The 13,022-nt window shown below is 39.8% G+C and overlaps 1 protein-coding gene across 1 annotated transcript; it reads right to left on the reverse strand.

The window, feature by feature from the left end:
* Positions 1 to 5,733: 5,733 nt before the first annotated feature.
* Positions 5,734 to 11,726, reverse strand: mgat4c (mgat4 family member C). Its single transcript, XM_065022365.1, has 3 exons — positions 11,587 to 11,726; positions 10,561 to 10,708; positions 5,734 to 10,442 (listed from the first exon to the last, which is right to left on the reverse strand). Exons 1-3 carry the CDS (start codon positions 11,713 to 11,715, stop codon positions 9,286 to 9,288), a joined length of 1,434 nt encoding a protein of 477 aa, XP_064878437.1. The 5' UTR covers positions 11,716 to 11,726; the 3' UTR covers positions 5,734 to 9,285.
* Positions 11,727 to 13,022: the final 1,296 nt, after the last annotated feature.

The raw sequence follows: 13,022 nt of genomic DNA on the forward strand, positions 1-13,022 counted from the left end.
TGGTGATGATGAGTAAGATTCTGAAGGTGATGAGTAAGATTCTGATATGATGAGTAAGATTCTGATGGTGATGAGTAAGATTCTGATGGTGATGAGTAAGATTCTGATGGTGATGAGTTAGATTCTTATGGTGATGATGAGTAAGATTCTTATGGTGATGATGAGTAAGATTCTGATGGTGATGATGAGTAAGATTCTGATGGTGATGAGTAAGAATCTGATGGTGATGAGTAAGATTCTGATGGCGATGAGTGATTCTGATGGTAATGAGTAAGATTCTGATGGTGAGGAGTAAGACTCTGATGGTGATGAGTAAGATTCTGATGGTGATGATGAGTAAGATTCTGATGGTGATGAGTAAGATTTGGATGAAGATGAGTAAGATTCTGATGGTGATGAGTAAGATTCTTATGGTAATGATGAGTAGATTTGGATGATGATGAGTAAGATTCTGATGATGATGAGTAAGATTCTGATGGTGATGAGTAAGATTGTGATGGTGATGAGTAAGATTGTGATGGTGATGAGTAAGATTGTGATGGTGATGAGTAAGATTGTGATGGTAATGAGTAAGATTCTGATGGTGATGAGTAAGATTCTGATTGTGATGAGTAAGATTCTGATGGTGATGAGTAAGATTCTGATTAGTAAGATTCTGATGGTGATGAGTAAGATTCTGATGGTGATGAGTAAGATTCTGATGGTAATGAGTAAGATTCTGATGGTGATGAGTAAGATTCTGATGGTGAGGAGTAAGACTCTGATGGTGATGAGTAAGATTCTGATGGTGATGATGAGTAAGATTCTGATGGTGATGAGTAAGATTTGGATGAAGATGAGTAAGATTCTGATGGTGATGAGTAAGATTCTGATGGTGATGATGAGTAAGATTCTTATGGTAATGATGAGTAGATTTGGATGATGATGAGTAAGATTCTGATGATGATGAGTAAGATTCTGATGGTGATGAGTAAGATTGTGATGGTGATGAGTAAGATTGTGATGGTGATGAGTAAGATTGTGATGGTGATGAGTAAGATTGTGATGGTAATGAGTAAGATTCTGATGGTGATGAGTAAGATTCTGATGGCGATGAGTAAGATTCTGATTGTGATGAGTAAGATTCTGATGGTGATGAGTAAGATTCTGATGGTGATGAGTAAGATTCTGATGGTGATGAGTAAGATTCTGATGGTGATGATGAGTAAGATTCTGAAGGTGATGAGTAAGATTCTGATATGATGAGTAAGATTCTGATGGTGATGAGTAAGATTCTGATGGTGATGGTAAGATTCTGATGGTGATGAGTTAGATTCTTATGGTGATGATGAGTAAGATTCTTATGGTGATGATGAGTAAGATTCTGATGGTGATGATGAGTAAGATTCTGATGGTGATGAGTAAGAATCTGATGGTGATGAGTAAGATTCTGATGGCGATGAGTAAGATTCTGATGGTAATGAGTAAGATTCTGATGGTGAGGAGTAAGACTCTGATGGTGATGAGTAAGATTCTGATGGTGATGATGAGTAAGATTCTGATGGTGATGAGTAAGATTTGGATGAAGATGAGTAAGATTCTGATGGTGATGAGTAAGATTCTGATGGTGATGATGAGTAAGATTCTTATGGTAATGATGAGTAGATTTGGATGATGATGAGTAAGATTCTGATGATGATGAGTAAGATTCTGATGGTGATGAGTAAGATTGTGATGGTGATGAGTAAGATTGTGATGGTGATGAGTAAGATTGTGATGGTGATGAGTAAGATTGTGATGGTAATGAGTAAGATTCTGATGGTGATGAGTAAGATTCTGATTGTGATGAGTAAGATTCTGATGGTGATGAGTAAGATTCTGATTAGTAAGATTCTGATGGTGATGAGTAAGATTCTGATGGTGGTGATGAGTAAGTTTCTGATGGTGATGAGTAAGATTCTGATTAGTAAGATTCTGATGGTGATGAGGAAGATTCTGATGGTGATGAGTAAGATTCTGATGGTGGTGATGAGTAAGATTCTGATGGTGATGAGTAAGATTCTGATTAGTAAGATTCTGATGGTGATGAGTAAGATTCTGATGGTGGTGATGAGTAAGTTTCTGATGGTGATGAGTAAGATTCTGATTAGTAAGATTCTGATGGTGATGAGGAAGATTCTGATGGTGATGATTTCTGATGGTGGTGATGAGTAAGATTCTGATGGTGATGAGTAAGATTCTGATTAGTAAGATTCTGATGGTGATGAGTAAGATTCTGATGGTGGTGATGAGTAAGTTTCTGATGGTGATGAGTAAGATTCTGATTAGTAAGATTCTGATGGTGATGAGGAAGATTCTGATGGTGATGTCATGAACCTATCCAACAGCTGTATGGTGTTGTTACTTTATTTCAACTCAACTATCAAGACCTTGGTCTGTTTCCCTACTAAAACCTACTAAATTGCTGTCTGGCAAGGGAAGAATACTGTTTTAACTTACCAAAATGACCATCCAGATATGGGTGTTGCCTGAACACTTCTTTACAATACCTTTCCATCTCATCCATCCCCTTTTAGATCCCTGATTAGTGATTTGTCAGATACACTATAATAGAGACTGCTCTGGTCTATGTTACATGCCTGGTCCAATCCTGTGTCTTTCTGGTTGCAGACGCGGCTAGTCGCCAGGCTCCGGTCATCACCTCCTCAAAGCATGTGGTCGACGGAACGCTCCGAACACCCGGCTTGGGATCCTCCCACCACCAGAACACACAATCATAGTCTCCCGCCAGCTTATTGCAAGCCATTCATCACCCACCCGTCTGTTCTCCTCCCCGAGGCTTTTAAAGGCCCTTATTTACCCATTCATCTGTTCGAGGCTCTCCACTTTCCTTATTTTTGTCTCCTCCACATGTTTGCACGCACGCTCATAACAAGCCCCTTCTGATTGACCTTCACCTTTATCATCCTACCTCAGGTTCATGTAACTCTTCACTGCTACAAAACCCATGTTGTTCTGCTGCCATGTTGTGTTGCTACCATGTTGTTGTCATGTGGTGTTGCTACCATGCTGTGTTGTCATGTGTTACTGCCATGCTATGTGGTTGTCTTAGGTCTCTCTTTGTAGTGTTGTGGTGTCTCTTTTGTCGTGATGTGTGTTTTGTCCTATATTTGTATTTTTAATCCCAGCCCCCGTCCCCGCAGGAGGCCTTTTGCTAGGCCGTCTTTGTAAATAAGAATTTGTTCTTAACAGACTTGCCTAGTTAAGTAAAATAAAAATAATAATAAACTGTGTTACTGGCACACAGATAAATACTGTACATGTGATGGTGCATCAGTACACAATATTCTCAAAATATACTACATCCACCTGGATTCAAAACAATAAATGTTTTAATCTCGAAACGTGCTGCATCTTGGAAGTGAATCGAATGCTTTTTGGATTGGATTCATACACGGGCATCTCCACCACATACTGTAAAGCACTGTAGGCCTATGTGAAGCGAATTAGCATCCACTGTGATGATCACAGAGGTGAGTTCAGTCAGGCTGCGGGAGCCAGGAGCGTAACTGATCAAAAGTCAAACGAGGAAATCCAAACAATTCATATTACCTGATGGTGCAGTGTTGCGTTTCTAGTTACACACTGCTGGCGGTACCATGGCAACCAGGAATGGATTTGGGTGGTGTCGACTGCAACTGCGTCTGGTGCACTACCTATTATGGGTTATTGCTTTGGACACGCCACTCTGGCAGCTCTCTAAAGTGTGCATTAGAAATGGTTGCCGAGATATGCTGGCTGCTGTGTAGACTCACCTCCCGTATGGTTCCAGTTCACTTTGAAGAAATGGGCAGGGTGGAACGAAGGTCTGAATCTAGTATCTGTGCCTGGAAGGGAAAGTTAAAGACCTGTAAAAGTATATTACCAACCAACCAACAACCAGCCCAGTGTGAGGAGTCTAAAATCTCACTATACAGGAACTCAAATCTAAGTATAAGTAGAGATAAACGCAACATGTAAAGTATTGGTCCCATGTTTCATAAACTGAAATTAAAGATCCCAGAAATGTTCCATATGCACAAAAAGCTTATTTCTCCCTGTTAGTGAGCATTTGTCCTTTGCCAAGATAATCCATCCACCTGACAGGTTTGGCATAAGCTGATTAAACAGCATGATCGTTACACAGGTGCACCTTGTGCTGGGGACAATAAAAGGCCACTCTAAAATGTGCAGTTTTGTCACACAACACAATGCCACAGATGTCTCAAGTTTTGGTATGCAGGAATATCCACCAGAGCTGTTGCCAGAGAATTTAATTTTGATATCTCTACCATAAGCCACCTCCACCATCATTTTAGAGACTTTGGGTGGTGTGCGTTGTGTGGGTGAGTGGTTTGCTGATGTCAACATTGTGAAAAGAGTGCCCTGTGATGGTGGTGGGGTTATGGGCAGGTATAAACTACGGATAACAAACTAAATTGAATTTTATCAATGGAAATTTGAATGCACAGAGATACCGTGACGAGATCCTGAGGCTCATTGCCGTGCTATTAATCTGCTGTTATCACCTCATTTTTCAGCATAATAATGTACAGCCCCATGTCGCAAGGATCTGTACACAATTCCTGGAAGCTGAAAATGTCCCAGTTCTTCCAAGGCCTGCATACTCAGACATGTCACCCATTGAGCATGTTTGGGATGCTATGCATCGATGAGTAAGACAGCGTGTTCCAGTATCCAGCAAATTTGCACAGCCATCGAAGAGGAATGGGAAAACATTCCACAGGCCACAATCAACAGCCTGACTAATGTGAAGTAGATGTGTCGTAATGCATTAGGCAAATGTTGGACACACCAAATACTGACTGGTTTTCTGATCCATGCCCTGACCAATTTTTTTAAGGTATCTGTGACCAGATGCATATCTGTATTCCAAGTTGTGAAATCCATAGATACGGGCCTAATTGTTTTTTTCTTTTTCAATTGATTGATTTCCTTATATGAGCGATAACTCAGTAAAATCTTTTAAATTGTTGCATGTTGGGTTTATGTTTTTGTTCAGTATATATTCACATATATACACATTTCTATATTTCAAATATTGGCCGTAACTGACAGTGCTTTGGGTCCACAGTGCTCAGCCCACTTTCAGAACCTTGATGTCTGTAGTCTATGACAGCTGTCTTAAATATGGTAAAGTAATGCACGTCCTGTCCACTGTAAGCCAAACAAAGAGCATCGTGATGAAGCACTTTTATAAAAATTTCCACCCCAAAAGGTAGTAAGACCCTAGCACTACACAGACATTAAGTATGCAGTAAAAAGGCAGTAAGACCCTAGCACTACATAGACATTAAGTATGCAGTAAAAAGGCAGTAAGACCCTAGCACTACACAGACATTAAGTATGCAGTAAAAAGGCAGTAAGACCCTAGCACTACACAGACATTAAGTATGCAGTAAAAAGGCAGTAAGACCCTAGCACTACACAGACATTAAGTATGCAGTAAAAAGGCAGTAAGACCCTAGCACTACACAGACATTAAGTATGCAGTAAAAAGGCAGTAAGACCCTAGCACTACACAGACATTAAGTATGCAGTAAAAAGGCAGAAAGCACATGAATGTTGAAATGAATAATGTATGGATTTTGCTCTTGGCTACTGCAAGATCTGAGTCAAACACGTTGCCTTCCTGCGTTTGCTGGAAGTTTCAAGGAACAGCAAATGTCACACCAGTTTTTTTTATTTGCACTGTGACGAGGGTAGCCAAATTGCAGGATCTACATTTATTGGTAAACATTTCTATATCAAAACATACTGTAACATGTTCAGGCAAAGACATTATAATAACACATACTGTATTGACTCAAGGCTACCTTGTTCTCAGTAGCTCTTTCTCTCTCCTTTAACCATTGAATACCATATTCATGTCCCACTGAATGTACTGATGCAGACAATGATGTCATTCATCATTTTGTGCTGTGCAATTTCTCACACAGCGGTTTTTTCCCCTTTTAATATCAATGAAAGTAGTGGTAGACTTTTGCAAAGTCAATGTACTTCCCCCAAGGTTATTGGCATTAATTTTGTTTAATCTAAATTGATTTTAAATACAATATATGCAATAGAACATTTGAAATGATACATGTAAAAAAATATATGTCATTTTACAACAATATACATACAGTACTGTTTGACGAACAATGTTGGAAAATACAACACGAAAACGACATCTCTACACATTCTCTCCACTGAACAATATAGCACAAGTGAGATTTAACCTGTTGTAAGTAAGGTAGTATTGGTAAGCATCTAGTCACAAACCAAGTACATTTTCAGTCAAGTTCCACTGCAGATGCTGGACAACAAGTTATAGATCCTGGAATATAAAAGGATTCAATTACTCACTTAACACTTGGTGTTGTTCAGATGCATGCACCTTTGTACACTCACAATTGGAAGACAGCAAAACTTCCCAACTGCCCAGAATTTCCATTTATACACTGCTTTCTCTTGTTATTCGTGAGTTATGGGAACTGTGACAGAAGGCTCCTGGGTAGCATGGCTACTGATCTGTTGGAAATTATTATAGAAAAACACCCTGGAATTATCTAATGTGATGCATTTGCTACCACATAATGTATACGTTGAGCTCACTAAAAAGTATTAGGAGATATTGCTGTTTGAAGTCAGGTCGCCAAAGGCGGAACAGCTGTACGCATCACTTTGCTGACTCTGAGCCGAACAGAATTTATTAATATTTCTATGTTTCCCCACCAAGATGTAAATGCTAGTTTTGACTTCAGTCTTTCTTCAGCTATGACAGCAATTTCCCCTCAAGTAATATCCATGTACAACAACCTCCCAGGATCAAATAAAGGAATCTTGGAATCACAATCTCTATTCCCAGGAATACTCCCAGGGATTCCAGGAAAACTAGGGATCCTACTGTGACGTGTCCATGGCTTTAGCTGTATCATTACAGGTAGTACACTGACCTGATTCGTTGGCACTGCTGTGTACATCAGCACATATATTTCATTGCATTCTGTAATAATGTTCTTACACTTTTCAATAAAGTCCACAAAATTTGAGTGAAAGGACCACACTGGGCCTTTTAATAATGTTTGCAGTAAGACATTATGTTCTAAACGGCAGAGGATTTGAAGTGAAACTATATAATTTTGTAGAATGGGCATAAGAAGAAGTAATATATATTTTGATGACCTGTACAAAAGATGACGGGGCAGAAGGTAACCTAGTGGTTAAGAGCATTGGGCCAGTAACCGGAAGATTGCTGGTTTGAATCCCAGAGCCCTTGAGCAAGGCACTTAAGCCTAATTGCTCCTGTAAATTGCCCTGGATAAGAGCATCTACTAAAAGGTTTGTTTGTACAGAGCACTACAGTTTAATTATGACCATAGCAATTGTATAGAAAGGAGGAGCTATAAACAGTGAATAATTACCTTATTTACTGACTTTGTAACATGCACAAAATGAAGTCATAAGAGGTTGGGGCCTCATGTAATCAAATGCTTGATAAGAAGGAAAAGGTTGGTATTCAAGGTGATTTGGAACACAGACCCTTATAATGAATAGATCAGAGCCATGGATAAAGAGAAACCCTTGATCTGTGTCTGAACAAGACCAAATGGGAGAACAACATGGAAAAGGCCATTCACCCTTATAATCCCCTCCTGGCGCAGCCAGAAGAGGACAGGCCACCCCTCAGAGCCTGGTTCCTCTCTATGTTTCTCACTAGGTTCCTTTGTAGGGGGTTTTCCCCAGCCACTGTGCTCCTACATCTGCATTGCTTGCTCTTTGGGGTTTTAAGCTGGGTTTCTGTATAAGCAACTGCTGATGTAAAATGTGCTTTAGAAATGGATGTGATTGACTGAAACAACAGGTATACCATAACAAGGCATTTTGTGTGAAAAGAAAAACTGCTGTAGGTTTTGAACCATGCCTCCACCTCCACCTTTAGTATTTCAACAGAATATTGGTTTCATGTATGCAAACATTTATCATTTTATTGCATTGCAAAGATTTGTTGAAATTGATGATGCTCTTGATTATGGAAAGATATTTGTCACAAAGCTACACTTGCTAACAGAACAACATTGTATGAAAAGGGAGAGGACAAGGTGATTCTTCAAAATCGTTTCTGAATTGTTATGACAGTAGTCCTTATCTCATTTTGAGAATTGACTTTATACGTATTTTTTCGAAATTACAGGGTATATTTTATTAATTGCATATTACTGAACATTTTACAGACGGTGACTTTAAGTTACCATCGCCCATGGGTACCACACAGAGTAAAATGTATTTGTTTCTATATTACAGAAACATTCTAAGAGAAGATACATTAGCGGCTGAGAGCACAACATAGGGGAAAGAGAGAAAATGTACTGGAGAGCTTAGCTCCAGGGGGGGTTGTTGTTTGCTGGTGTAAAGCAGAGAGAGAGTGCCAAACACAGACCAATTTACTGGGGTAAAATTGTGCTGTGGTGGAAAAAAGGGAAAGATCAGGTCCACCCTATTTTTCACAATCCGATCTGAGCTGTTAGAGAAGATGGGTGAAAACAAACGTTGTTCTCCCGTCAGTGGTTCTGATGGAACATACAGCGCCAGGGAAATAGCACAGCTCGCTCCAACACTTCAACACCACACTAGCCTAGATAGGAGGGATTGAAGCAGCACTGACAAAAGTAAAGCCCTGACACAATGGATATTTGTGGAAATATTTACCATCATAATGCTTATAGGGTAACATGGAAAGGATAACTTCGGAAAGAGGTGAATGGAGCTACAGTACTTACTGATAGCAAGAACATTTGCTGTGCAATGCTATGTTCCTGGGGCAAAAACTGTCTGCAGGGGTGTTATTTATTAAGCAACACTGTTCAAGGCCAGAGAACCCAGAGGCTGCTTTCGATGTGGAAAGAAACTGAGAAAAATATACAGAAAAATAAATAACATCATGAGTGAAATAACCAACAGACCATTCCTATATACTCACACCCATAAAAACGGGTCACACCCATAAAAGAGGTCAGTCAGACAATCCTTAAAAACATGGATTGTGATGATTTCCATAACTGTATAATTCGATAAAGGTACCTTCAAATATAAAAAATTCTAGATCAAAATATGAATGAATACATACAGTATACTATAAAATTAATAAATAAATGATAAAATAAATGCAATAATGTGAAAATAAATACATAAATAAGTACATACATAAATACAAATGAATTACTAAACCAACTGTTGTCTAAAGCAACTGTTTTTGTATTGTCCTCATTGACTGGGAGGTTGTGTCGTCCACAAGCTTATACTCCTAATGATCAGCCATTCTTTCTGACTGGCAGTCACCACAATACGAACACACTCAATGTCAAAGACAATCTTGTGGTCCACGTCTTGAACCTCAATGTTGCCATATTTAAACTCCCCTAACGTGATGTAGGAAGAACACTGCCTTCCTCTCTTTGTCCCCACCAGCTTCTCTCCCACTTCCAGAGCTCCATGGTGCAGGATATCGTTCTGACGATCGTCCGTTCCTGTCACGATTTTTATCTTGCTTATTTTAGTTGATTTGTTGAAGACTATAACAAAGAAGTCTCCGGTAGAAGGGGGTTTCCCCCAAAAGTATTCGTCCACACTGCTATAAGCCTTGGTGGCATCATAGTTTTCAAATACATGAATGTTTGTGTACAGGCTAGCAGGAGGGTTGTCAGGGATATCAATGGAGTCTTCTTCAAAGTCATCATCCTTCAACTTGTTCTCTGCCCCTTTATATGAGGAGTAGTAGCCCATGTGCTGGAACAAGGAGGGCTTGAAGCGGATCACGTCTTTCTGGGCAAGCAGGTCCCGGAAGTGAATGAGGAGCCAGTCACAGGGCATCTCCTGGTAGAACATGAGCAAGAAGTGGGCCAGGCGTGGCAGGTCTCTTGAGTGGTAGAGCTTCCCTATGTAGCCAAGCTTGGAGAACTCCAGCATCACCCAGTAGGAGCCTTCCCTGGAGGTGACCACCTTCTTCAGGGATGTCAGAAAGTTCCGTGAGCAGCGCACATCATCCTCCAGCATCATGTAGAAATCAGAGAGGTTGGTGCAGAAGTTGAGGAGAAAGGCATAGTCCACGTTCTGCTTGGAGCGGAATCGTACCCTGTCCTCTGGGTCATTGTAGTTCCTTTTTAGCCCATCCAGTGAAGGATAGTACTCCTCAGGGGCATGGATCACCAGGAGATGCCCAGCGATGATGTGGTGGGCAAACTTCCTGGAGATGTCCTGCACCAGGTTTTCACACCAGGCCAGGTCAAAGTCTGCCAGGTGGACCACCACCACAATCTCTTTCAGCTCCTCATAACTGGACTGGTCAAAAATAGATTTGATCGTCTCCATGAGGTAATTTCCTCTTTTTCTTTTCACGGATGACAATCCAATTGTAAGATATTCTGTAAACAGAAAAGTATATTTTATTAAAGCGTACATTGAAAATAAAATTTGTGGAATAACAAAGATGAAGGTGACCAAGATAAAACAACATGTAATGACAGTCAAAGATACAATTACTCTTTCGGGGAAGTGGGTTCCCAGCGAGGTAACGATATGTGACGTTTATGGTTCCAGAGAAATTAGTGAGGTCTCTGAAGGTGTGAACATATCTCTCAGTGTTTGAAGGATGCATTGATGTCTCTCTCAGAGGTCTTTTATCCTCCTCCTGCAACACACAACAAAGACAACAGATCAGATGAGACGACTTCATATAGTGAATGCCAGACAAACCAGTGTCTCATCTCATCTAAGCTGCAGACAAACACACACAGCAAAGTCAACTAATTTCCTTGACATGTCTCACATTCGTCTGTAAATAATACAGAGGTAGAAATAACACACTTTGATTTTAAACTCCTCAAGAATATCCTGTATAAAAGAAAAAGAAGGGTTAGCCAACCGATAAGAAATGTGGATGCGTCATACTGATTTCAAAGATTTCTAAAACCATTGAGGCATTTTTCATTGCCATGGAAATGGACTTTGTGAGAGCACAATATCATTGAAGATGTGCAAAACTCCTCAATAATTTAACTAACAAATACAGATAATGTGTTATGATTACCAAGATTTGATGGCATCATGAATAAAAAATAAATCATCGGCTTTGGGTCCACATCATGAAAATTTAAATATGTTTCCTTTTGAAAACAAGTAATTATAAAAGGGACAACATGGTTAAATACTAAAGTCAACTTGTGGGTGAAAATGATGTTCTTTGATTAAGGAGAGGAGAGAGTTCTGTCAGATATTTTAATAGCCCAAAAACTGATCTAGTTTGGAATCCATATTCTATGCCATCTGCTGTGAGGATCCTACATCAGCCGGGAATCTGCAGGCCTCAATCCCAAAACAATGGAATAGAGAGGCACCCTCTAAATAGTAGTTATTATATTGTGGCTATTACTTTAAAAAAAACTTGATTTGGGATCGGAGCCTGGAGGTAGACTAAGCCTGCCTTTAAACTTTAGACATCTGACCGTTAAAAAAATTGTGTGAACTTGCCCTTTATGACTCAAGTGAAAAATATAGAAGAAGACTCACCAGGACGTATCCATCCTCCATGTACAGGTTGAGGAAGAGGAGACAGGTGATCAGGACCCCCAGAAAGGGGATGGTGGAGCGTTTACGGAAACACCTCATCTTGTCCAGGGACTTCCACACCAGCCTCATGATGGAGACACTCACTGGGATCTGCAGGGAAACACAGGGGGAACGGCACATTAGCAAGCCAGTAGAAAAACATTGAATTGGAACATGCAGTGGGGCAAAAAAGTATTTAGTCAGCCACCAATTGTGCAAGTGGGAGAACTTGCACAATTGGTGGCTGACTAAATACTTATTTTCCACCATAATTTGCAAATAAATTCATAAAAAATCCTACAATGTGATTTTCTGGATTTTTTCCCTCATTTTGTCTGTCGTAGTTGAAGTGTACCTATGATGAAAATTACAGGCCTCTCTCATCTTTTTAAGTGGGAGAACTTGCACAACTGGTGGCTGACTAAAATGCTTTTTTGCCCCACTGTATAGTTCATGAGACTGGGTTGGCCTACAGACTGCCATCAGATGAAGTGGTTATAAATAATTTCCTGTTCTTTCAAGCATCACTTGTTGTACTGGAATCACGTTAGTACAACTCTTCCTGGACATAGTGCATAGTGGGAAAAAACTATTTTCAAAATAACATGGCAAACAACTGACATATAAATATTCTCGTGGAATACAACTAGTACCACCAGAAATGGATCAAAGAATACGAAGAGTGACATAAAAATACATCTTTTTTTTCTAGAACGCAATTAGGCGTCAGCAAGCTCTTTTGTGACACTGCTACAAAGCCCCAGAGATGCCTAATGGAATACAAACTAGCTGTAAGCTTGGTTCAATGACCACACACACATCAATCACGAACACCGGGAGCCTGGATCACCTGGGAATAGGGCTGGTCAATACATTTCTGTTTGGGGTCTAAAACTGACGCTAACATCCTGTCTCTTTGAAGGCTATTTATTCAATCATGACTGGTATTGGTTGTGTGTAATTAGACACTCTTGATGCTTTTGCAATTTTGCATAATTATGGCTTATAGAGTTGAAAACACTTTAACAGACAACTCTCCTTTAATTTCTACATCTGTATATCTCCACGTCCTGTAGTAGCCAAGGTATACAGTATAAAAAGGTATAAAAAGGTATTGAACAAATCATTGATAAAAGAATAGGTATTGATGGAACCTTGGTTCTAATCATTATGATGGTAGCCTAAAGAAACACCTGCCTACAGTAAATGCATCAATTAGTGGCCAAGAGCTCTAATAATAGTAATAATATAATCTTGAGCCAAACAAGTAGCTCTCTTCATCTACACTGACAGCTTGTGACATCCAAATCTCTCTCTCTCAAATAGTAGCCTACACTGCCACACAGCCATTAAAATCCAAACTCAGTCAGTGCAATTTACTACAGGGCTGGCCGACC

Source organism: Oncorhynchus nerka, linkage group LG9a (genome assembly GCF_034236695.1).
Source record: "Oncorhynchus nerka isolate Pitt River linkage group LG9a, Oner_Uvic_2.0, whole genome shotgun sequence".
Lineage (NCBI taxonomy): Eukaryota > Metazoa > Chordata > Actinopteri > Salmoniformes > Salmonidae > Oncorhynchus > Oncorhynchus nerka.

Bases quoted from the DNA above. Each gene is read 5' to 3' on its own strand.
- mgat4c (XM_065022365.1), bottom strand. From the start codon at position 11,715: ATGAGGCTGGTGTGGAAGTCCCTGGACAAGATGAGGTGTTTCCGTAAA. The intron at 10,709-11,586 runs GTGAGTCTTCTT...TGTGTGTTGCAG, and splicing joins TGGAGGATGGATACGTCCTG to GAGGAGGATAAAAGACCTCT. The intron at 10,443-10,560 runs GTAATTGTATCT...TTCTGTTTACAG, and splicing joins GAACCCACTTCCCCGAAAGA to AATATCTTACAATTGGATTG.